The 26,834-nt window shown below is 43.0% G+C and overlaps 1 protein-coding gene across 2 annotated transcripts in view; it reads right to left on the bottom strand.

Annotated features, from left to right (window-relative positions):
- Window positions 1-26,834, bottom strand: part of Dock4 (dedicator of cytokinesis 4) — a 392,371-nt gene that overhangs the window by 48,866 nt on the left and 316,671 nt on the right. For both annotated transcript variants that reach the window (XM_050158669.1, XM_050158670.1), the window contains exons 28-35: window positions 25,296-25,371; window positions 22,922-23,022; window positions 22,326-22,384; window positions 13,527-13,675; window positions 11,459-11,544; window positions 6,806-6,901; window positions 5,929-5,989; window positions 1,674-1,767 (exon numbers count right to left, since the gene is read on the bottom strand). In XM_050158669.1, the coding sequence (XP_050014626.1) occupies window positions 1,674-1,767; window positions 5,929-5,989; window positions 6,806-6,901; window positions 11,459-11,544; window positions 13,527-13,675; window positions 22,326-22,384; window positions 22,922-23,022; window positions 25,296-25,371 (722 nt within the window). The remainder of the gene's footprint in view (window positions 1-1,673; window positions 1,768-5,928; window positions 5,990-6,805; window positions 6,902-11,458; window positions 11,545-13,526; window positions 13,676-22,325; window positions 22,385-22,921; window positions 23,023-25,295; window positions 25,372-26,834) is intronic.

Below are 26,834 nucleotides of genomic sequence, written 5' to 3'. Positions count from 1 at the left end.
GGGGAATCCTAACAGACACAAAGAGAAAGAGTGGGCAGAGTGAGGCAGATGCCGTGTAGCTGCTGAAGGAGAAGGACACATGGGAACCCTACCCAGTAGGCTACAGCCCCATGGTGATACAGATTAGTAGACTGAGTATGAGAGGTAACTCCGCAGTTAAGAGCACTTGCTGTTCTTCCGGACCTGAGTCCCATTCCCAGCACTCAGGTGAGGTGGCTCTCAACCACTTGCAATTCCAGCTTCAAGGGAGCTAACACCTTTTCTTGCCTCAGAGGGTCCCTGTACATGGGTGGCATTCACTCATGCCCACACACAGACATACAGAAATCTTTAAATAGAAGCTTGGCACCTACTTCCATCAGTGTTACAGAGAGATGGCTGGGAACTGTGGGAGGTGGAGTTTAGTGGACAGTTAGGTTATAGGGTCATGCATGAAGGGAATCGTGAGGCTTGTTTTTGGGGTCTCTCGAGTCACAGCCACACCAGGAGCGGCTGTGCTATGTCTTGCACTTCATCTCCCCAACCTACTCTGATGCAAGTCCAGAAGCAACAGAGCCAACTGACCACGCACCAAAGCCTCCAAAACGCTGAACCCAAACAAACCTGTCTTCTTTCTAAGCTGATTACTGTAGATGTTATGTTTCAATGAGGTGGCTAGTGCAAGAGACCATAAAGTAGATGAAAAAAAAAAAAAAACGCAAGAGAATGCTTCACTGCCCTGCCTTTTAAAAGCACTGGTTTCTTCAGGATAAATAGAAATGGGGAGGAAACTGAGAACTTCAGAGTCATGAACGTGGCTGTATCTTAGTAAACATAGAACACCTGAAAACTCTAAAACCAGCTTGAGCGTGGCAGGCGAAGGTGATGACAGCACTTGACGAGGAATTCTAATTGATCTCAATAATAGGAACTCAGAGTCAGCTACCAGGTGGAAGCTGAAGGATCAGAGAAGCAGAGTGGTCAGCCACTAGGTCTTGCCTCTACCAATGCTCAGACCAAAGGGGTGATCCTGTCTCTACGAATCCTCAGACTGCATCCAAGCTCCTGTCTCCGCCCACCTTATAGTCCTCTCTCCACCCACCTTATAGTCCTCCCTCCACCTGCCACATCACTCCTGCCTCCACCTCCCTAGTGCTGGGATTAAAGACATGGGATCCCAAGTGCTGGGACCACCTTTGTGTGAGTTCTGTTTCTCTTTTAGACAGAATCAATCTCATGTAGCCCAGGGTGGCCTTAACCTAACAGAGATCTGTCTGCCTCTGTCTCATTAGTGCTGGGATTAAAGGTGTGTGCCACCACTGCTTGGCCTCTATGGCTAACTAGTGGCTTAGCTCTGCACTCCGATCTTCAGGCCAGCTTTACTTGTTAGATTAAACAAAATATCCCTACAGATCCCATGTTTAAATTAAGACAGTAAAGCACTGAGTGAAAGTGTAATGTAAAGAGTTAGGTATGTACTTCATAATCCCAAGGGCAGCCTCTGAAAGACCATGCAAAGACAGAGGCAGAAATACAGTACTAAGAAACAGACATAGAATTAAAATGCATTGTGATCTGAAAAGAGAAGTGCTGGAATCTTCCTCTCGAATTAGGGACGGCAGAGGAGCGACCATGTTTAATGCATCAGCTTAATGCATTAGCTCACGCCCCCAATCAGAGCCCCAGGCAGTTACCTGTGAAGTTCTGAGCCTTGAGGTGCAGGTCATAGAGTTTGTGGATGTAGCGGATGTACATCTCCTCCTTGTTCAGCTCAGTCTTATAGAAGTTCTGTGAAAAAGAACACACGCATGGTGTTTCCTCAGCACGGGGGCCAACTAATATTTCCTCTCACTTTGCTAAAGTTCTGTGTCTTCCCGGTCAGAAGTGATGCATGTCCCTCCCCGCTCCCCCTCCCAAAAGTATCTTCTTAATAATAAACGAGGAGACGAAATGACAGCAGCTGACTTTCTGTCTGACACTGCGTTAAACATTATCTGTCAATTATTGGGTAAGATGGTAACTCTTGGGTTATAGCCAATGATTCAAATTTCTTCTTTTGCTTTCTTTCATTTCTTTTTCTCTTCAGACACGGTTTTGGATGTAGCCCATACTGGCTTGGGACTCCCAACCTGACCCTCCTGCATCAGACGCCAGGAGCCGGAATGAGCACTGCACCCCGTGCATCGGACGCCAGGAGCCGGAATGACCACTGCACCCCGTGCATCAGACGCCAGGAGCCGGAATGATCACTGCACCCCGTGGTCTCTTGTGCCCATATTATTTTCCATCATTTGCTCTCGGTTTACCTGTCAGCTGGGCAGTCAACCTGCCTAACTAAAATATTAAAACTGTGTCATAAATCATCTGTATATTCAATATACTTAGGGGCAGCAAGGATATTTCGATTTCACAGATACTTTTTTCTAAAGAAAGAAGTCTCTAGGACATAAAGTAAGGATGTGTACACAGCGCAAAGGAGTTTTTCTTGTCAGGTGTGGTGGTGCATGCCTTTACTCTAGCAGAAGGCAGAGAGAGAGGATCTCTGAGTCTGAGGCCAGCCTGGTCTACATAATGAGTCCCTGGCCAGCCAGGGCTATGTAGAGAGACCCTGTCTCAAAAAGTGTAACAAGCAAAAGAAAACAAAAAGCATTTTTTCCCCTGGAAAATTGTTAAAAGAACAGACGAAAATATTTCTTATTGTTAAGGTACATTTCTAAATTGTGTTAATTTTCTCCCTTCTTTCCTTCCTTCCTTCTTTTCTTTCTTTCTTTCTTTTTTTTTTTTGACAGGGTCTTATTATGTTGCCCTGGAACTTGTTATATAGACCAAGTTGGCCTCAAACTCCCAGATATCCACCTGCTTCTGCCTAGGATTATAGTGTTCCTGGCAGTTGTATTAAGTTTTCATGTTTCTAGTTTATGTTTGAAACATAAAGTCATCAAAATTGTATTTCTGCTTATTATTATATAATGGGCTTATTGAAAATATTAAATTAAATAACTAATTAATATGCAATTAAGTAACTAATAGCTAATTAAATAACTCCAATTTTGATTTACTGGGCTCTCTGAGCTGCAGGTACATTGTGAGGTCTCTACTTCAGATCCACAAGCTCAAGCACTGTTTACTGCTGTGGCCTGATGCTTCCCTCTCGGTGTATGAAAGACACTGGCTAGTGCCGGGGAAGGGAAGCGCACTGATGGTTTCTGAGACAGAAAATGCCAGGAATTCCATGGGTTTCTATAGCTGCCGAGCCAGTCAGTGACCTAGGGATGCACCCCAAAAGGCACTGTCTGCCCATGATCTGACTGGTGTCCTTTCTTGAGCCTAAGGATTTTTTCACGACGCGGTCACTGAGGCTGAGTTGACTGCATTACTCCATCCAAGCCTCACCATCTGCTCTCTCCTTGCCTTTCATTTCCTGTAGATCCTGGCAGTCTTTAGAAAACTAAGTAAACAAAAGCTACTCAAACCTCCCTCATTATCACCGAAATCATCTTAATTAGCAGGAATTGTACCATAAACATATCTAACAACCCCACAGCAGGTCTGATGTTATTAAGGGATGATTTGCTCTAATGGCTTTCTGGTAAGGAGCTGTGCTCTTTCAGAACAGAAATAGGCAATCACTCTGGATATGAATATTGCTCTTTAAGAACAAGAAAGCCAGCATCTCCCCAGCCAGCAGAGGACCATCTCACATATGTCTGATAAAGATTGGAACATGGAGAACAAATTAATAATTACAACTCCTCCTACCAGTCATGTCAAATATGCACTGTCACCAACCGCACACTGGAGGTGCGCTCAGCTCGTACCCCAGCAGACAGAGGCAGCCTCAACAGGCTCTGCCGCTGACCTCACAGGAAGCCGTACTGAGGAGAACCATATTGCTACTAGAAAACATCAGAAACTTTCCATATGGTGTAAAAGCTAAAGAGATTAGCTTCAAAGTGATAGGTTTGGGGTTTTAACAAGTATTCTTGTTTTAGCTCAAAACTGCGACAGTTTCCAAAATGCTTGCATTCTCTGCTCTTAGTCACTTCCGAGCTGATGTGGGGTCAGGGTCAAGTGACTACTACAGGCACTCTGATTTATGGGGTTTCTGTCTTATTTCTATAAGGAGACAAGGAGGAACATAGGGGAGAGCATCCATTCTTCTATCAGTGGAAAGGGCTACCTGTGTTGGACAAGTTGAGGGGATGACGCTAAGGGCTGCTGCATTCTTGGGTTCACCCCCAAAGAAAAGACGTTTGGAGAGGAGGTGAGGATGACAGAAGGGTGACCCTTAGGAAACAGGCAAACGCTTTGCTCTGAGGTTGTTTATGAGCCTTTGTGTCTGGAGCTTAACTGCAGTGTTCCAGGGATAGCCAGGGCTAAGGATCCAAACTGCAGCTCACAGAGCAAGTGGCATACAAGCAAGGGCCTGGAAAAGCTGCGGTCCCTGATTGTGATGGAAGATAGACAAAAGGCAGCGAGAAAATGGGAGGCTAAGCAGAGGGAAGGATGCACAAGCCGAGAAAGGAGAGGTAAATGGCTAGCACTATAGTGGATGGGCTGATGGCCAGGCGACTGTTGATATTAAGAAGTACATCAGCGTGAACATGATGTGACCTCAGAGCATGCTCAGGGCTCGGTATTTTCAGGGGCTGGTAACTGAGCTAGAGATGTAATGATTAATTAAAAATGAGACGGAAGAGGTGGGTGTGGTAAAGAAAGGCAAAGTCATGAACTCAGGGGAGCAGGGTAGCCAAAAACTGGGGCAACAGAATGATGGTCAGGGGAAAGTTCAGAGATTTGAAAAGGGCCTGAGAGGAATTAGCGAAGCACAGTGAAAAGAAGCTAATGGGTGGATGGAGGGCAGCCCAGCATTTCAAGGTGCAGGCAGAGTCTGGCTGCCAGGGCTTCAGGATGTCGGGGTACAGGCAGATTCCAGGTGCCAGGGCTTCAGGATGTCGGGGTGCAGGCAGAGTCCGGCTGCCGAGGCTTCAGGATGTCGGGGTGCAGGCAGATTCCAGCTGCCAGGGCTTCAGGATGTTGCGGCAAGAATGCCAACAACAGCACCAGGGTTTAGAACAGACAGCCAAGCTTCATGTGTTCTCAGAAACACCAGGAAAAGAAAGTGCGACAGTCACAGTGGAAGATGTCGCTCTTCTTCGATTCCAAATGAGTTAAAGGAAATTACCAGTTTGCCATATAGCAAAATACCGAAGTTAATGTCCAATGTATGATTATTCTTTTGTGGTGAGATACCATTCTATTCAATAATAAGACAGGTGACACTTTTTTATAAATTTTGGTTGTTCTAGAGTAATTGTGGTTTAGACTATTGTTCAAATATATGTATATATACATACTACTTAATTTTACCCTAAGGAAGTATTTGTCCTGCATGATAAATCACATGGTCATCTGGTTGTAATGCAACTCTTGGCAAAGGGGCGATTATGAATTCAGTCTGTAAAGAGGCTAGTAAGTGAAACTTACATATATTAGACAAAAACTTTCCTTAGAGAAGAGCTCAGGAATTGGCTATTAAAATGTAGGATAACTGTGAGGATGGGAGAGCAGAGAGGAAACGCTCGACAGAGAAATAAAGCACTCTCCATTTGGACACTGTGCTCTTCCTAGACAAGCAACTAGACTGAGTGCAGTCAGCAATTCACCGAGGGAGGACAGCAGCCTAAGCCCCTCTGTGACGCCACTGAGGTCTGCCCACTGCCACCAGCCCAGCCCACAGCAGGAACATCCCACAATGGTCCAAGTCAAGGACTGACTTTCTGGGCTTCATCCAACCTAACGCTCACTGTTTTCTTTTTAAAACATATTTACGTTTTGGTAAGAAACATCCTGGAAAAGGGCACACATCGGAGATCAAATACAAAGTTCGTGTTTCTGCGAAGCACAGCAAAGGTTAGGCGGACGGGAGAAAGAGTCCGGGTTACTAACCAGAAGGCTAACTGTGCAGCCAATCTTCTTGCCATCCACTTCTCCTATCTTCATGCAGTCCCTGAAAACAGAGAGCAAGAGTCACACTCAGAACTCCCTTTCACATGGAAAACAGTTTGTTCTGTGGTGTCTGGTGTGGGGGTCCGTGAGGTGTTGTCAGAGATCATAATTGTGTGGAATCAGGGGAAGGTTACTGGGGGGAAGGTCTAGGATGGGACGGGGAGCAGAGACTGACCCCCGAGTCGCAGGGTCTGCTGAGGACGTCATGTGCACCTCAAGGACTTTTACACTTATCTGAGGTGTAAAGGGAGCCAGTCAGTATGACCAGAGACTATGAGGAGGAGAGTGTTGTTCTTCAAATGAGAGAGAACCAGCATGCACAGAACTGGGACAGCCTGCTCTACAGGCAAGATGAACGAAAATAACAATAAATCCTAGTCGGCAAGGATAAGAGTGTGGAAGCCCCCCTTTAAAGAGCACAGCACATTAACACAGCCCCTCCCCCATTCCTGTCTTTAGTCTAAACATGAAGTCTCGATCTTCACCCTGTTTGGACCACTGGAAATTTTTTAAGTGGGTGAGTCAAAATACCCAAAAATGTTTTCTTTTCTTTTCCTTCTATTTCTGAGGACAGTCAAGGACTCTGAGAACTCTTTCAACTCAACAGGATTTTGAAAGAATTATCAAAACCAGAGCTAAACAAACAAGGAAACACACACCAAAGCCAGATTCAAAACCCCAAACAAGCCGGTTTCAAGTCCAAGTGCTGATTAGCAAGTCTTCGAATGATTAGCTCAAGTGGAATACTAATTATAGTTCAGCTATTTGAGCTTTTAGCTAGAATAGAGTCTATCTGGAATCCCAAGCGGCAGCTTACCTGTAATCTAACAACCTCTCCATCAGCCGAGTGACAGTGGCAATTAGTGAAACGCCACTTTCCCTCCATGTTTCCCGCTCAATTTTCTTTAGTAGACTGGAAAAGAAAGAACCCAGGGCATTTTCAACATTTATTTTTATCAGTCACCATGACAACCATTTTACTTTCATCAGTACCTTAAATGCCTTAGCAACCACGGCAACATCTCACAAGTAGCACAATTTGCAAACAATGTCTTACCTAGGGTAGGGACCAAATAGTGGAATTCTAATCCGGGAAGCATTGACAAAGCAAATCGATTTTCAGATTATCCAAGTCATACAATATGAACACATGCAAGTAATCATGCTTTCAAATACACACCAGCACCTCACAGCTCAAAGACATTGTCCCCTAGCTGCTCTGTTAGGCTGACGAGACTGGTGCTTTGCCACAGTAAACAACAGCGCGGAAGCGATCACAGGAGTCCCTCCAAGTTTACTTCTAAGTAAAGAGCTGGCTTTAGTCCCATAGAAAATGTTTTCCTACCTCTCAGTGGAATGCATCTTCACCCAAGCAATTCTGCTGCAATGCAACCGCTACAGGAAAATCCTTGTGCAGACGGTATGACGTTTTGCGTTTGTCTCCCTTCCCTTAACATTTGCCCACTCCATACATATTGTACTATCTGTGCACTCTCTCAACGGGTTCATTCATTTGGCCATTAACCACAGAGGGTTTCCTAGGCGGTTGTTACAGCAGATTGATGACGAGCGCCTGAGCCACGTCTCTCCTCCTACATCTCTCCTAATCCTAAACACCTTGGAGCAGCCGCACGCACGGTGTCAACACAAACAATGAGAGCCATCATGAGGAGGACCTGATTGGCTTTCACTCCTCTCTGCCAATCAACAGCGTACTTGGTGAAGGCTTCCCAAATGAACTTCCCCCCAAAATAAAAGAACACAAGTGCGTGGCATCAGCATACTTCCTTACCCCTCCTATTTCAGTAATTGTCATTTCTGTCCAAAACCTTTATTCTCTTGCATATTAATTTCAAAAAGGAAGTATCTGTGTATGTACGTTTCTTTTCTTTTTTTTTTTGTATGTACGTTTCTTATATGTAACTATATCTTATCTGCACTTAGTTGCAAAAAATCAGGAAAGGGGACTTATTTTTATAAAGGTCTATGGCTATATTATCTTCCAATTTCTTCCCATCCCCACTTTTTTTTTCTTGTTATTGTCAACCAAGTACCCAGTGTTCTGTCTTTTCTCTATGTCTGTTTTCTGTTACATGATATGCTTCACTGATTTTAAACTGTTATCTAGATTAAGAGTGGACTGTTCAGAGGGAGACTACACACAGAAGGTACGGGGCTTGCCCTTTCTGATCCTCCAGGAGAATCTTCTTAGTTTGTTTAAATAGATTTTCACTTAAAGCCTCTCAACGGCACCTGCTTAGAGTGGAGGGGAGAACTGACGTTGAACCAAGCTCTCACATCCTGCCAAATCATGCAGGATGCTGCAGAAATTTTCCCAAGTGACAGCCAATACCTCACATACTCAGAGGCCAAAAAACAAGCAACTCAAGTAAGAATTCTAAAAATATACAGAGGCTTCATTTCTGACTCTCATTAGCCTGCAGCTTCCTGATATAGTAAAAAATCAGAGCTACAGCATCCTGCATAAGAGGCACTGCTCTGACTCTGCATACCCTGCTCCCTTCAGTGACTCGGGACCAAGTGTCAGAACCAAGTCTAGGGCCTCGCTTGTCTGCATGCTTAGTCAGGCTTATGCCTTCATTTGAGAATCCTTCCGCCTTCCTGCTCACCAAGCTACTGTGGGACAATGGTCTTGTACCCTGTAAAGATTTGTCACATGTATTAGTTTAATAAAATGCTGATTGGCCAGTAGTCAGGCAGGAAGTATAGGCGGGGTGACCAGAATAGGAGAATTCTGGGAAGAGGAAAGGCTCAGTCTGCAGTCGTCACCCAGATACAGAGGAAGCAAGAGAAGAATATCTCACTAATCAAAGGTACCAATTCACATGGCTAACACAGACAAGAACTGTGGGTTAATTGAAGATATAAGAGTTAATAAGAAGCCTGAGCTAATAGGCCAACCCGTATATAATTAATGTAGACCTCTGCGTGTTTCTTTGGGATTGAACAGCTGCGGATGGGGCAGGACAGAAACTTCTTTCAACGTAACCCAAGGAGGGTATCAGCATAGGAAGGAATCATTCCAGATAACTTGAGTGGACCTGGTTTCTTTTCTCCTGGTCTGTCCCTGTGCTCTTGGGCTGGGAGTATCTCGAGAACCTGTCTCATAAGTAAGGGGCAGTTTATCGCAAAGCTTTTCTGGGTTTTGCAATGGGCCTCTTCCATGAAATGGAGAGCAGGCAGGTCAGACCACAGAACAGCTAGATGACCTTGCTCATTGTGAAGGACATGGGGATGGTAGCTCGATTTTCAGTCTGTCTTTCCCTATTATATGAGGATAGGCTGAGAAGACTGTCCTGCCATAGATGCTCTCTTCAACAACCCAAACAGCAGATTTGGATACTCAAGGCACGGTATTATAGAGCTAGCCTTCCAAATGCAGGCAGTGATGGGTCAGGCAATCATTGGGAATCATTTGGTGTTCCAGAAAGAAGCAGAGCGTCTTCCGGGCTTCCCTCTCCTTGTTGAATTTTATGAAGTTTTAGGCTTGAATTCAGAGCAAAGGAACCTCTATTCAATAACAGCATGCCTTCCTGATTCATAACATGTGCGGCACCTCATGATTACACTAACTTGCAGGGATTGTTTGTGCAAAAATAAAAGGACTTTATTGTTCCCTGAAATGCACCTACATTTCCACTTTCTTTTCCGGGACAAGGTAGGAATGTGATTGAATTGTCACTTTAGATTTGTTTTATTCCCAAGACGCTGATTATAAAGGCATTAAAAATATTTACAGTTTTTAAATTTTTTATTTATCTATATTATATTCTAGAATAATTTAAAATTCAACAAAAGGATAAAAATTTCCATTGAACTAATCAGGTTCCTTAAACTAGCCCTAATTATAGAGGCTTAATATCTTAATTATTACTTTGATTCCATTGTCAAGGCAGATCTTCTAGTTCAAAGTCATATTTATATAAAAGTAACCCGAACTGCAAGCTATCAGGCCCTTACTAAAGCTGAGAAGAGGCACTAAAGAAAGAGAGCATGCATTTATTAATGCTATGAATTCATTATAAATAATTAATCACAAATCCCAAGGGGCTCATTCCACTGAGCACTTTGGTAGTTTAGCTCTTTGTTCTAACCAAGGACCAGTAACTGAAATGAAAGCATCTTTCAAGTATAACTTATTGTGTTGGATGAGGTTTTAATCAGAATTCTTGCTAAACTCCAGCTGTCATGAAAGACAGACACTTTGTGCCCAGGAATGAATGAGGGCTTGGTGACTAATTAATACAAGTTTTGGTTTAATTACAGATTCAAAAGAAAATGGCATTCAGGGTTCAGACTCTGTTTTGTCATTCACCACCACTATATGAAATCTCTGCAGCCCTTCCTGGATTTGCCTTTCTATAAAATTTTCCCGAAAGTTTCAGGAACGATTGCGAATCAGGCCAGCTAAAGACTCCCCAAACTACCAACCACAGACAGATAGCATCCTTAAAACACATACATTCATTTTTCCACTGTTGCTCATTAACAATCCTATAATGAACTTGAATCTTGTGTTTGGTTATCAGTACCTCTTAGGTAATGATTGGACATAAATAAAAAAGCAAGTGTCTTTTATTCAGGGAGATGTATTATTTTTGCACTCTGGAAAGAAATGCCCAAACTCAGCAAGATGATTTTCCCTCTTAAAATAAACCACATTATAGAAATACTAGGTTTGAAAATGACAAAGATCCATAAGATCATAAAGAAAGCAAACACCAGCTGGGAAATTCCAAGTACTGTGACGTCCTCACACCTCAATTCTGGCTATCTGGACACAGTGAGTTCATACATAATACAAGCAATCTCTGCCATGACCGTGATCATAGTTGGGACGACCCTAAAGCCCCTTCACAGAACTCAATTCTTCTCCCTCTATTTTCCTTGTAAATGCCAAACACCGAAGTCACTGGAAATGACTTGCTTTGGTGACCTTCTAATAGGAAGCATTTCATAATTTAATAATCCCGAGCAAATGGCCGGCATCGATGGTTAAAGCAGGTGCGGACTATCAGACACAAGCTAAGTTCATTGTTGAAACGGCAAATCAGCCAGGGTCATGCTTTGGAGAACACTGTATACAAATGTTATAATCACACCCTTTCTTCATCTCCCGCTCACAAAGCTCCTTAGATTCATTATCTCGTAACAATGGTCTCATTTTCCCTGAAAGTTATCAAGCATGGCAAACGGGGGCTTTGTTATGCAACACAGACGGCCTGGCCTAATCTGAGGTTAAAATAAGGAGACCTGTCTCGTCATCGGCATAATAAGATCCACTTGCTAGAGTTAGGCAATTATCCTTTAGTTCACTCTCTGCGAAGACAAAGCCCTCCTGTGAGACCCAAGCTGTCTCTGCATCTCTCATCTACTGCGGTGCAGAACGGCTCAGGACCGACACCAGATGTCCTGAGCAGAACCGACTGGAGAGAAACACGCTACTCACATACTGTTGAAGAGCTCACGGTAGGTTTCATCACCTTTGCCCTCCGACATCAGGCTATCCAATTTGTCAATTAGCTTGGCTTCCACCTGAAATACACCCAAATATTACTCTCTGTCCCCCCACTTCACGGGGAAGATTCATTTAGGCAAATTGGTATGTATTTTTTTATGGCAGGGGAAAAGCTGTAGTACACTTTGTGAAACTGACATTGTTAGCCATGGTTAACAGCAAGCCTCCCTACGGAATTCTAGGGGGCTGATTTTGATGCGGTTATCATGACTTCATACTCCTGCCTAGTTAGTTTTCCATACTGCCAAAGACAGCATCTATCTATCTGGGATCCCGACATAAATGTTAGCAGCCCAACTTAAACATTTCAATTCCTTTTTTAAAAAATATTTTCTTTTTATAAAGGTTTATTTATTATATATAGTGCATGCATATATGTCTACAGGCCAGAAGAGGGCATTATATCCCATTACAGATGGTTGTGAGTCACCATGTGGTTGTTGGGAACTGAACTCAAGACCTCTAGAAGAATAGCCAGTACTCTTAACTGTTGAACCATCTCTCCAGCCCTCAGTTCCTTTTTTAGGGACTATAAAAAACTGGCAAGTCCTAGTTCTTTTCTCTTTACATCACTATATCTGGGAATATCAGCAAACTAACATGCCCAAATACATTAAATGAAATCTTTAATGTGTTTTAGGTCTGTTTTCTTTCCTCAGACAGTTCAAGGTTGCGCTCAGTCTTCACTGAAGTTGAGAACTCATCCTCGCCCTGTGCAGATGGTAGACCCACAGAAATATTCTAAGTAAGCAGTAAGCAGCAGGCGATAGAAAGGACATATTTCTTCAAAACTGTAGTCAAAACATTTACATTTTCAAGGATGTAAATCCTTTATAACTTGAATATCAGGAAGGGAACAATTTCCCTTCATCTATACGAGGCAAAAGTGATTCGGGCTTGGGATGAATATTCAACTTTGTCAAAGGACTGAGCTCAATTACCCCTTTAAGCCAGATGTCAATCAAGAGATGAAGAGAAGGGGGAAGGAAAGTGGGCTCCCCTACCAAGCACAGTTTGTTCTCAGCCTTTCGCTCACCTATTAGCTTTCTTGAAAATAAATGTATAAACAGATACATGTGAATTGCCCACACTTTTGGCAATAGGAAAAATCTATGCATGCAATCAAATTGCTTCTAAGAGCTGGCAAGCACTTTTCTGAGGCTTGAAGATGGACTCATGTAGAGTGTGAAGGAGGGCCACATCCCGTGGGCAAGCATGCTTGTGCAGCCGCTGTGTGAGCTCATGCTTCTCCTCCTTCCCCCAACCCGGACCTGCAAAAGTGGCTGATTCTTTGCAGATCTAGCTTTGCAATGAGGATGTCTGTCTTTCCCCCAAACGGGAGCAGCCCTATTAACTTAAGTCAGTGCGGAATGATAGGTTCGTCCCCTTGGAATTTCCTTTGTGAGATTTCCCCACTGTTCTCTCCTTCAAATTAATTTTCAATGCTCCAAGCGAAGAGCAATAAAACACACGGTGAGTCAAATGCTGAAAGCGAAGTCATTCACCAAACACAATGTGCAGACCACTGAGAGCTCAATGGTTTAAAGAATCATTAACCTTCCGATTCCTCTGAGCCACGTCCGGCTGGGAGCAAACAACCCTCTGTAAATTCTTAAATACAGATCTGGTAAGGCAAGGAATTTTTTAGCTGAAAGAAATGAAATGGGGTCTCAAGGGTTTCCTGGAGGCACAGGACAACAGGAAGTCAGAGAGATGTTTCTAAGGGGATCAGAAAGCCAGAGAGATGAATCTAAAGGGAACAGGAAGGCAGAGAGATGTATCTTAGGTGAACAGGGAGCCAGAGGGATGTATCTAAGGTAAACAGGAAGCCAGAGAGATGTATCTAAGGCTCCACGGTGCAGGCAGGAGAGGTTCAGCTGGTTCTGAGTCCTCTGGACTCAAGTGTTCATTTCCCTACTTAGGGTTGTAGTGGAGGAAATTTGGAGGCGCCAAAGGGAAGCGAGGCTCTCTGTCACTTCTGGTGAGCGCCACCGCCTACCTGTTTAAAGTTGCCGCTCCTCCTTTGCTCCCAGTCCATCATGTCATGAAAAATAGGAATCATGACATTCCGAAGATCTGGCTGGGGTATCAGGGTGACTTCTAGGAAGGGGCCAATCAGGGCAGGGATGAAGTGAAGTTTGTGTTCTCCTAAAATAAGCAAAATATTTGAGTTTCAGCATATTTAGTCTTAATAAGATTTCAAGAAAGATTACTATTTTAAAATTTAGTTAAAACAATTACTATAGTTGGAAATACTCAACTATAATTTTATCCCCCAGATAAGAAAATAACCCATGGCATACAATTAAAATGACAGAAACTGGAGTATTTTTTTATTATACCTTCTTGTAAAAAAATTAGAAGCTGTTATTAAAAGTGAGGCTGAAGAAAAACACAACTAAACTTTCCCAACATAATTCAGTATGTGAAAGACAAGGTGTGACTATACAGGAACATTTCACGACGTAAGAGGAGTCTGGAGAGATGCTTCAGTAGCTCAGACCATCAGAAGCCACATGGTGGCTCATAGCCTTCTATAACTGCAGTCCCAAAGAGTCTGATGCTTTCTTCTGGCCTTTGTGGGTACCAGGTACATACAAGGTACATAGAAATAAAGGTAAGCAACACCTATACCCACCCCACCCCCACAACACACACACATACACCTATACTATCTGAGAAACTACCCCTAAGGTAATCACAGCTGTTTTCTCTGGGTTGTAAAACTGCAAATTATGCAAGAAAAACTGGATTCTGTTTATTTTTTAAAGAAAAAATAAATAGGCTAAACAGAAGTCTAAAAGCAACCTCCTTAAAGCCTTCAACTATTTTTCCAAAAGGTTAAAACATAATGATACTGAACTTCTACTGGCGTGCAGTCAAATACTAAGTAGTCGTGATTCAGAGCAGAGGTGGCCAGGCGGCAGCAGGGACACAGTGACAATACACAGGGTAGGCCTGGAGTCCATCAGTCTATGTTAGATTTCACAGAGAAGTTCCTATGTTGATAGTAACAAAACGACATGCCATTGATGAAGCACTCTTTTTTCTGTGTCACGGTTAAAAGCCTGTGATGCTGACGCACCTCCCTAGAATGCCTAGAACAAGTTCAGAGGTCAGGCTGAAGGTGGCTGGCCTCATGAAGGACATCAATTTCGTCTTTAGGGACAAATCATAGAAACGTTTTTCTGATTTGTTCTGTGACAGGGTTCTTATTCTTTCCTATGCTCAGATCATGCACACTATCTCCTATCAGGATGAGACTCTCCCTACCCCAGAAACACAGAGGGAATACTATGTGGAGCTGAACATTTTAGTCTGTGTTAATACAAGCTGCAGGGTTTCCAGGATACTCCTGGGAGAAAACAGAGGTGTTCAATATCTTCCCTATATACCCCATGATCCACAGAGGCCATAAACCCCTTTAGGTCTCTACTTTCTGGGATAAGACACTATCTTCGCAAAATCAGATTTGTTACATGATTATAAATAGAAGCAGAGGGAAAAACTGAAATGAGTGCCTCTTTCCAGAATATGCTATGGCAGGTGACAGATTACGAGTTTAGATGAGAGCTTGGAAATCTCTCACAAGACAATAACAAGTACTTTCTTTTAGCATGGATATGTGCTTTATATTTGTTTCACTAATTCCGTCATTAATCTATTTTATTCAGGGGCTCAACAAATGCGAATGCCCATATCAACTGAGCAATCTATCGCTTACAAATGTAAAACATAACAAACATTGAGGCTACAGTAGAGATGCAGATCTAGTATCAAGGACCATCAAGGATGATGGTCCAGCTCCGTTTGACCTAAGGAAACCAAGGAAAGATGCTTGGACAGGTATTATGGAATATTAGTTTAATTATGTAAAGATGTATTACATTTGTTTATGCTGTGGAATATTAGTTTAATCATGTAAGGATGTGTTACAGTTGTTTATGCTACGGAGTATTATTACTTTAACTGTTTAATGATTTAAAAATGTGTTGCTGTTTCACCTTGCCTGCCTAAGACACCTGATTGGTCAAATAAAGAGCTGAATGGTCAACAGCTGGGCAGAGAAAGGATAGGCGGGGTTGGTGGTAGAACAAATAGGAGGAGGAATAGACAGGGAAGGGAAGAGAGAGAGGAAAGGGAGAAGCCAGAGGTCAGCCAGGGAGGAAGCAAAAAATAATACATACAGAAGGAAGGAAAGAATGGTAAAAAGCCCCGAGACAAATGTAGATAAAGAGAAACAGATTAAATTAGGTTAGAAAAGCAGGCTAGAAACAAGCTAAGCTAAGGCTGGATACCCATAACTAATAATCAGTCTCTGTGTCATGATTTGGGAGCTGGTTAGTGGTTACACACAGGCTACTTCACTGGGCTGGGGAATAAGCAGCAGCTGGCCTAATACATGAACAGAAGGTACACCTGGAAACATGGGCAGTAAGTCATATTTGCAAGTGCAGCAGAGGTCAGGGAGAAATTACCAATAGTGACCCGGTTTATATACCATGTTGGATCGGAGAGGGGGTGTAACTCTTCAACTGTGTTTGTGTAGGTGCTTATTGGGAAAACTGATGATAGGTGATAGTACTTTGGCCCCCAAAATACCAGCCATGGTAATAGGGACAGGAGGCCAGATTGGAAGGACATTCTCCTGGCCTAATTCTACTACTAAATGAGACCACCTTGGAGCAGGAGTAGAAACTAGTTTCAGATGGAGAAAGGACAACGCTCGAAAGCTTCTGCTTGAAGCCCTATTGAGACATTCTCATGTGCACAATACCCTATCTGCTTCCAAAAGTCAGATTTAGGGCTTAGGAGCCTTGCAGGATTGTCATCGATAAATAGGGATTGACATCATCGAATGAATGAGATCATTTAGGGAAAGAAAGAACGGGGGTGTGTGTGGGAGATCCGGAATACAGAGGTATAGGACAAGAGGAGGCACCAGCTAAAGGGATGGTGGGTCGGTATGCTTCTAGACAAGAGAAGGCTTCTGGAAGTCGAGAGGGACTGGAGCACCAAGTGTGGTGACTCGCTAACAATTTCAGCCAACTCGCTCCGCGGCAGGCGGGCTCTGGCCGCTCTCCATGAATAATTCCATTCATTTGCCATGACGACTCTAGGCAGTAGGAACTGCCACCCCCAGTGAGGAAACAAAAATCTTGGGCTCTTAAACAACTTATCCCAAATCCCTTAACTAGGGATTAGGGTGACTAGCATTTGCATCCACCAATCAGGCTGGTTCAAGTTTGAAATGGCTGTCCTATGGACGGAACCAACATAGGCTTTTCGGCTTGGCTGAAGAATAATATGAAATTAAGTCCAGCTACAAATCAAAAAAATATTGAGGAGGCAGGGCTCACAAACCTATCCCTTTGAAGTTGAAGTTGCCGCAGGTCAAGGTGAAACCAAAGACAAGACTCACTGGAGAGAGGAATAAGCAAAAGCTTTTCTTTTCACTGAGAGTACCCACCATGCTTGCTCTCTGGGCAGCATCCCAGCTCGGGAATAGCTCCTCATCTGTCATCCCACAGTTAGGTATAACAACCTCCTGTATTCTGGCCTCAGGACAAGCAAGTGTAATATTAGTCTTGCCCCAAACCAGCTTCATCTCTAAGACCAATATGTGGCCATTAAGGAGTTTTCAAGAAGGGGCTTTAAGAAGCAAATATGTTTCAAGTCTTCAGAAACCATTTTACTACAGTCCTTCTGAGACTAAGGTTAGCCCTCAGACTGAAGAATAGCTAAGACATAGTGAGCCTAGATGATCTCTCTAAACACCCATGCCTAAAGCCAGGTCTACTAGTAGGCTTCTTAGCTATACAAGAGACCATGCATTTCTTAATACAAGGTGAATCTGGGACTTTGGAATTTACTTTGTCAAACACAACCTGTAGATTTCTGACGAACCACCTAGAGTGTGAATGTTTGTTCCCTCAAATACCTGTGAGCAGTATCTTGCCTGCTTACTAGAGACCAGAATCACAATGCCTTTATCATGGTAACACATTCAACCATTGATTTCTTAAATTAACTAAAAACAGAACTAATCTTCAAACTTCCCTGTGGGCTTAAGCATGCATTTTACAGCTTCCATTTCGGCTACTGTTCAAACAAGGCTCACAGACTACATTCTAGAGCTGTATCTTTCTTCAGATAGTGGAGAAGTCAGCGAGCAGCCACACTTGGGTCTTGATAATGCAGTAAGGCTTCAGGGCAGCCTTATCGCTGAAAACACACTTTGGGAATGCAGAGCATGCGCAAACCCAGTCAAGTCCCCAAACAAACCCCTGCCGAATCAGCTGAGCAGAATGTGGGGCCATGTACAGCAGCGACTTCACTTCACTTAACCGATTCCCATATTCCTGATGGTTTGTGTGTGTGCCCCCCACATGTAGCTGCCAGCCACACGGTCTTATCTGAGGTGTCTGGGGTGCCTTATACTTGGGCTGCAGGGGGTTTGTGCTTATGTAGAGAGGCAGCCTGCTAGGGAAGTCCAGTTGTTCTACAGTGGGTACAGGATGCTTTGTTTGCATATGTGGAACATGTGCCCACTGTGTTTAGTAAGGATGGGAATTTATCTAAAAATAGAAAGTAAAAACCTTGCAGCAAATCGAAGGCCACCTGCGCAGCCAGCTGGCAAGGATGACCTTCACACAGACCACCTCACTCTTTCAAGGGCACACACAAAGTGGACAAAATTTGGAGGGTAGTGTATCACATCCCCCCTCTATTGACAGAACAAAATTTTATTTCTTTAATTTAGAAAATAAAGACATGGAGGAATAACACATTTAAGAATAGGTGTTCACTTGTCTTCAATTGGTCCTTATTCTTCAAAAACCGCTTATCAAAACCACAATGCAATGTCGCTGTGCGCCCACTGGACGTGTAGAAGTCGGAACCCTTGTGTTCTGTTGATGACGATAGGACCAGGACAAAATTATGTAAGCAGCATATATCAGTTCCCCCCAAAATGAAGAATACGATTAGGACAAGATCCCGCAATTTTGCTTCTGAGCATCAGCCCCTGAGAAGAGAAAGCAGGATCTCAGCATAGCCCCCAGTAGCCCAAGGCGGGAGCAGTCCACGTATCCAAGGACAGAGGCAGGAAGAAGGCCGATGTAGCACACAGCAACAGCGAAACACCGCCTTCTCTCCAAAGGCGAGCAAGTTCTCACTCCTACATGAAACACGGGTGAAGTGGGTGGCAGGAAGACAGAGGCTGAACTGCCTCACACACGTGACATCCCTCGTGTAAAATACTCAGAAGGCTGAGGTTGGGGGGGGGGAATGGAAGTTTTTGTTTAATGGTCATTTTTTTTTTTATTAGCCTACAAAGAGTTAGCTTTGAATACTGTGTTTTTCAAGCAAAAAAAAAAAAATTGTTTGACTCCCTACTTCCTTCCCCTCCTCTTCCTGTCCTTGTACCCTCCCCACCCCAGGACCCCCTTTTCCACAGTAACTGGGTGTTCTAAGACAGGAGTTCTGGAAATGGGTGGCGGAGGTTACAGCTGACTGGCAATGTGAGCGCACTTCATATTAATTCAACACCGAAAAATAGTTAAGACTGCAAACTTATGAGTATGTTTCCACAATTTAAAACACCTGCAAACATATATTAGGTTTTAATTAAGTCACGAGGACACTGCATCGAATGGGCCACAAGAGCCAGAGACAGCAGCACAAATGCAAAGCCTCACTGTCAGAGCCTGACCCTGCTCTGTGGGAACCTGCTCTCTGCGCCCTGTTTATACGCTAGGTCCACAGACGAAAAGCCCACTTCTGTTCCCTTGTTCTCGTCAGACTCCCCCAGTTCTGCATCTGAAGCACAAATTGTCAAAGCCACCGATCTGCTCTAGTTAAGGTCGAACTGACCGCTTTCTGAGCCCGCTTGCTCAAATGCTCCGAGCGAGAGGCTAAAGGAAAAGAAATCTGAATTCATGGTGGGCCTGCTATGCACTAGGTTTTAACGCTCTCTATGTAAATGTCATTAAAAAGCACATTTGACGCTATAAATAGTTATGTGATTTTTAGAACGGTGAAAGTATTTTTATAAGCACACAACTGAATGTCTACATGTCGCATAGCTGTGGTGGAAAGTAGCACTGGGAGGCAGGACGGTGGTACACACCTCTAATCTCAACACTCAGGCAACCGAGGCAGGGCAATTGTGATTACGGGCTAGCCTGGGTTACAGAGCGAGACTTTCTTAAACACAAAGAAGTCAGAGAGAAAACCAAAATCAAAATGCAGTGATTAATCTTGGTCATTAACTTTATTAAACTGAGAGATGCCTAAGACGTGATTGGGGAAGCACACCTCTGGGGACATCTTTCTCTAGAGATGACAAACAGGGAAAGACTTATGGGAGTGGAAAGCATCACACCCTAGGTCGAGGACATCCCTCATGGGAAGTAGCAGTGTTCCCCTCCTTTGCTGTCCTAGCCCAGAAGACTATTCCTAGCACAACCTAGCTCTGTTAGGAAATAGCCATTATTCTCAACAGACAAACCCCATCGTTACGTGAATAAAGGGGCTGGCAGGGAGAAGGGTGGGCTAGCACAGGTGGATCCTCTTTTCTGCTGCTTGGCTCCCATGAGGTGAGCAGCTTTTCTCTACCATACCCTTCCAGCATGATGTTCTCTCTCACCTCAGTTCTGAAACAGTGAAGCTGACCAGTGCCGAAAGATAGCCTCTGAAATGAGAGCTAGAACACGTCTGTTCTCCTGGAAGTTATTTCTGTCAGGCATTTGCCAGACATGAAATCTAAGCTGTCCTAAAGGTGAAACGTTGCTAACACATAAAACTGGGGGGGGGGGATATAATGACTGGATCCGCAATATTAGGTTTATGTGTGAGCAGCCCAATCACCAAGTTCCAGGTGCCTTGGAAATCAAATCCCCTTCAGTCTCACGGCAGAATGGAAAACCCTTTAAAATGTGGGCAATGTTCTGGTAAAACGTCAGGAAAATGATATAGAAAAGAAAGAACAAAGTTTTATACTCTATACGTAAGCTACACACATCATGATGGGCATTTGTGTGTTGAAAACAACTGCTTCCTGACAGACCTAGACTATACTCGAGGCAACGAGTCTTCAGGGCCAGCACAGCAAAGGAGGGAGCAGTGCCGCTTAAGGCAGCATTCTTCTGTCGTTGATCAGCTTCTTAAGAAGCACCTAGAAAAATCAGTTTGCTATCCTCCGCCCAGAGATTTCAGGGTCTACAGGGGAGAAAGAGAATTTGCATTTCTCGCAAGGTTCCAGGTGAGGCGAACACTAGTTGGAATTCCACTTTTGACCCCGCCGCTCTAACGAATGCCGGTATAGAATGATTGTTCGGCAGAGATTTTCTAAGCTTTCTTGATTTCCGAAACACAGAAGTAATTTAGCATCCTCCCAGGAGAGGGAGAACGACTTTTGCTTTGTGATAAAGATTAACACAGAGCAGCCTATGAGATACGCCTGTTTTATTAAGTAGACTAACAAGAGAGCCTAAATGGATGGCCATCCCAGGCTAGGTGAAGTTGTACACAGCAATGCTCAGGGAAAACCACGGTGCCCACTCCTCTAGTAAGCCAACCACATCTGATATGATTTCCAGATAGGCTCTGGGAAGAACCTCACCAGCCACCACACTTGGGGAAGCAACCAGTACAGCACTCAACTGGGACAGCACAAGGCTCAGCAGAGGCTTTAGAGGAAAGAAAACACTCAGCTGAGCACGGTCACTGAGCAGATGGCTCTCGAGCCAAGACATTTCATGTGTTTTTCAGCTGGAACTAGGGACAGATCGTGATTTATTCTAGCTGGCCTTTCATCACTGGCTCTTATTTTTCGGATGCTAACTTGTTTTAATTTTCTGAGATCACCAGCAAGCACTTATGAATAACAAGGCTCTCCAAATTGCGGTGCATATTTGAGGGACATATGAATTCTGGGCAAAAATCACTCTGGAACATGAAAACACATCCTGCTATTTCTAAGTTGTGCCTCAGTGAGGCCAAAAAAAGAAGGAACTCTCAGATCATTACACAGTCACATGCCAATCACTTGAATAAATTGCAGGGGATTCAAATGCAGTAACAGTTAATGATACAAAAAACTTGCAAAAGTAATATGCCAAATTAAATGTTATGAATCTCCAGAAAGAGAGCCTATGCCAATGAAATTCAGAACAGTTTATTTTCAAAATATTATTCTTTTTGTGCAGGCAGATCTATGCCAGCAATTTGCTGGGATAATATGCTTTCTACACTGTGGCAGATTAACACAATGGGATCTAACGGTCTCTTAGCAACTGCAGGTGCATTTAAAGGCCTTTAGTGAGACTCCTTACGATGCAGGTCAATGCAGGAAAAGGGTTTTCCATGATGAGGCCAGAGGCAATCTTTCACAAAGTTTAATCCAAATTGGTGATGATTCATAGCTTCCTTTCAGAATTCTAAAAGTTTCATGCTGTTACAGTTTCAAATTCTGAAAGGTTACCTCATTGCTAGAGAATGTTTAACGGGTTGAACATCATGATACCAGATCTCAGAACTGGTCGTTAATAAGGGAAGACACAAAGGTGTTGTGATGCTTCCCAACTAGATACCTTGCTCGCTCGGTGCCACAGTGTCCTTTTCTGGAGATGGCATTTTGTGACTGAGAGAAAATTTCATGCACAGGTACTGAAAATCTCTTGACTGTTTGACGCATTGGCTCCCAAACACTGCCATTGCTGAGCCGCTGTGCTACGGACATGTGACAGTCAGGAGAGGAGCTCTGCCATGCAGGCCTTCACTTCCCATCACTTACCTAGGTTCTGCCACATGCTAAAAATTTCACAGCCCATGGTGACCCGCATATCACCGTACCTGAAATAGAAAATCAACACTGTTGTAATTTCCAGAACAAAGTACTTGTATTTCTCTAGGATAGAATATGTCCTTCTGAATTAAAGGCAAGACATTTGAATTATAGCTGTCTAGTGAACATGTCTTAGTGACCCTAAAGAAGATATCCATATAAACTTATAACTTCTGGTTTTGATAATGACTTTGAATTTTGGATACCCCTCAAGTGTTAATAAGTTCAAAAATATTGAAATTCCTCTGGAAACCCTGCTCTAATGAATGCTCCACTACTTGTCATTTCCAGTGATGGCTTTGTGACCCATGAACAATGGAACTTTTTTTTTTTTTTTTTTTTTTTTTTTTGGTTTTTCGAGACAGGTTTTCTCTGTGGCTTTGGAGCCTGTCCTGGAACTAGCTCTGTAGACGAGGCTGGTCTCGAACTCACAGAGATCCACCTGCCTCTGCCTCCCGAGTGCTGGGATTAAAGGCGTGCACCACCACCGCCCGGCTTACGATGGAACATCTTTAAAAAGCCACACACCCCTCATTGGTACTTACTTTTCTAGCACCTTCTTCTTTTTGGAAGGTGTGAACATCTCCAATTGCAGACACAACTGGTTTATGAAAATGACAGCAAGGTAAAAGTAGGAATCCCAGATCTAAAAGAAGAGGATGATATTTAAATACTGTTGTGCTACAGAAACATGGCGCATAAGTTGATGCAGTTGCTGACATTAGCTTCAGAAGCAGGAAAGGGATCGGAGAGAAGCCAGAATCACTGTGTCCCAGTCAGTGCTGGCTACCAAAGCGTGGTGTTTGTGTGGAGTCATTAGGCCATAGTTGCTGCCATTACATAACACACAACTGACATTTTTTACACGGAGTAATAAAATTGAAGAAATAATCTTTGTTGGGGAATATTATTTTAAGGTGTGTGACTTCTGTTTATGCTGCATTTGTTTAACTCTGTTAAGCTGTGTTACTGTGCCTGTCTGAAACACTTGATGGTCTAAATAAAGAGTTGAACAGCCAATAAGCAAGGCAGGAGTAGGGATAGGTGGGGCTGGCAGGCAGAGAGGATAAATAAAAGGAGAAATGAGGAAGAGGATGAGCAAGAGAACAAGGAGAGGGGGACACTAGGGGCCAGATACACAGCAAGCCACGGAGAAGTAAGTAAAGAAAGGTATACAAAAATAGAGGAAGACAAAAGCCCAGAGGCAAAAGGTAGTCAGGATAATTTTAGTTAAGAAAAGATGGCAAGAAATAAGCCAAGCTAAGGCCAGACATTCATAATTAAGAATAAGCCTTTGTGTGTGTGTGTGGGGGGGTCCCCAAAAAGTCAAGAGCAAAACATTGCACAACAACTCTCTCTTTAGATATTGCTTAAAATCGGAGCTCTGTGGTGTAGCTGAAGGATCGATGTCTTGTTTTGCAGATAATACTCTGGGAATCTCCACACAGCCTTAGGTATTTCATTCCTGAGTAGATTAGTATTCAGAGCTTCTTTTGATGGAGAACTTGAAAAACCTGCATCTGTATCTCTGGAAATGCTAATCACTTTAAATTCACATTGTATTTTAAAATTCCCTATCCAGACAAATTTCAACTCATAAATTTTCTTATGCCAAATAAAGAATCAGAAAGACATTAGAATAAAATTTCCAGAAATAAACAGCAAAAACCTTGTAAGACATATGGAGTGAAACTATGTCTCCAGTGATGTCATGTCAAAAGAAAGCTAACTATGAGAAATAGGACAAAGGATATCTGTCATCTGTATGGAGGTCTCACAAATAAAACCGGGATGTGATTGAAACCCCCAAACAAAAAATTTCATGGGAAACATTTTTAAAGAAGTGATGGTGTACCCTGGCACTGAAGTTGAAGGTCACCTGGCATGGGTGCTGGAAACCGAATTTGGCTAAAAGCAGCAAGCATTCTTAACTATTGCAACCCCTCTACCCCCCTCCCAGAACAACATTCATTCGAAGAAATATAGGCACGTGGCAATATTAAATTTTGCAAGAATGTACACTTAAAGGACAATTTACAAGGAGAAAGTAGTGAAGGAAAATAAATAGTAAAAATCAGATGGCTGAAGATGTATTGTTTTGTTTTTCAAATAGCAAATGGCAATAGGTAGATGGAGGTGTTTGTGAAGCTGGGCTGAGATGTCACCCTGTGTCATGGACAGAATGCATTGACTTTTCATAGTCAGGCCTCTTCTGTTCTGTGGATGTTGTGGTTTATGTTTGTTTGATCAAGCCCAGGTTTACTTCATGCACGCCAGGCAAGAGTGCTTCAAATTTTCATTGCCTTTGTGCTTTCTGTATTTTCCAGTTGTCAGATAATGAGTTCTCACTAAATGTTTAATGTTAAATATGTTATTAAAAAAAAACAACAGGAAACAAAGATAACAAAACAGAACCATTGTTGAGGACGGAAGCCACAGCAGGCACTTCTGTCTACACTGTCATTTGCTTGCTATAAAAAAAGGTGTGTGGGGAGGTAATCTGGAATAGGAGAACAGGCAGGAATGTCACCAGTCATATTTCTAAGGGATCAAGAATCCTGCCCAGAAGAATCACACCAAGGTTTCAGAGTTTTCATAATTCATTCCCCAAGCTCAAAACTAGGGAAGTGGTAATTTTGAAATTTTTTCTTTATTAACTCAAAAAAAAAATAAAAATCTAAAACTCTAAAATAACCACACTGGAACCACACAAAAGAATATAATAATTGAAATTTATGGTAACAGGTATGACTGACTCCCATCAGGCTGATAGGCATCGCAACAACTCTAATGTGTCTGCAAATATAATAAAAAGTATCCCAGCATTACACATAGCTGACACTATATTCTCCTGAACACAAAGGAAGCACCTCTCTAAGACACAGCACAAAGCAGGACAGCTGTGGGCTGGATACTGACCTTATACTCAAAGTTCTCATTTAAGAAGTTCTTTCGCAGTGCATCTGAGAGGTACAGGACTGTTGTGATGATAACACTATAGTAATAAAAAAAGAACACACTAGAGCTGAAATTTCACATTGGTGAAAATCAGTCAGTAGACAATAATAAAGCACATTTAAAAGAAAATGTCCTCCAGTAAGCATGTGGATTCAAAATGAAACTCAAACACACACACACACAAATTTATTAGTCAATTTCTTCACAAAACAATATATAGGAATATTTACAAACTAAAATAATTCTGATGTAAATATACTCATTTGTTGGTGGTTTATAACACTTAAAAACATTAAATTTCCAAACAGAGTAAAAATCACTTAATGTAAACATCACATTCTGTATTTGAGTACCATGAATGACTGAGGGCCTAAAGATGTAGTGCACAGATAAGGAGACAGGATGTATCTTCCCTTTAATAGATGCCTTCGCTCTTTCCCATGTAAGGTGCTAGAGGACACAGAAGGACTATGGAGGTGGAGTCACACAGGAGGCCAGACGAGCACTAAGGAGACAATTCCTGTCCAAGTGTCTATAACCCCTGTGGACCAGAGGGTTACAGCAACTCCAGGACAGAGGCATCTCCCTCAGGCAAAACACGGGGACAGCCCTATCTATGTTCTTAGCTAAGCACACCACACCTATATGCAGCTATCTTTATCTTGCTTGGGATATTAAGAAAGAAGCATTTGGTGAGCATTCTCATCTAGTACAAAACAGAGTACAGGTGGCTGTGGAAGTATGCAGCATATGGAAACGGATAATTCAGGTGTGGACCCACCAGATGAATTTATCTGATGAAAACAAACCTGACTAACAAGGCTTACAGGACCACTGACTCTGAAAACCCGTTGCCTGTATCCCTAATTTCTCTCATGTGCCACTTTCTTTCTCCCTAAGGACAGCTCTGGCTGTATTCCCACTGCTGTGTTTAATCTCATGTAAATATTCCATCTATTGGACACGCACATAGCTGTGGATGGTCAGGAAGATGATTTCTGCTTAAGTGTGCAAAGTTCTAATGAATAGAAATAATACTAGGATATTGTATATTACTCAGACTGACACAGGATTCTCAGTCACAAAGACAACCTTTTACACAGACAGTTAACATTCCACTCCAGGTGTTTTTGCTGATTCCAGGTCAGCACAGAAGCAACTTTAGAAAACAGAACTCCTTGTCTAGCAACTGAGACTCTCTGCACATACTCTCTACCACTCAGGGTTCAGTTCTGTCTGTGAAAGTGCATGGCCAAGTGTTATTCACTGGCCAGTCAATGTGACATTCCTAGCCTAAGAGAAACAACCGACTCACCTGTGTTATGACGGTGGGTTTGCCTGTGATAGAGTAGGAGCAACATTGTTGAGAGAACGCAGCCATAGAGAGAAGGTGTGAGAGCTGACAGAGAAGTGTGAAAGAAGTGTGAGAGAGTGAATGAGTGTGTAAAGAGTGAATGAATGATAGAGAAGTGAGAGAGAGAGAGAGAGAGAGAGAGAGAG

This window comes from Alexandromys fortis, unplaced genomic scaffold, assembly GCF_014885135.2.
Source record: "Alexandromys fortis isolate MF-2015 unplaced genomic scaffold, M_Fortis_MF-2015_v1.1 scaffold_101, whole genome shotgun sequence".
Lineage (NCBI taxonomy): Eukaryota > Metazoa > Chordata > Mammalia > Rodentia > Cricetidae > Alexandromys > Alexandromys fortis.
The sequence above is the reverse complement of the archived record's forward strand: the minus strand, read 5'-3'. Positions and strand labels throughout refer to the sequence as shown.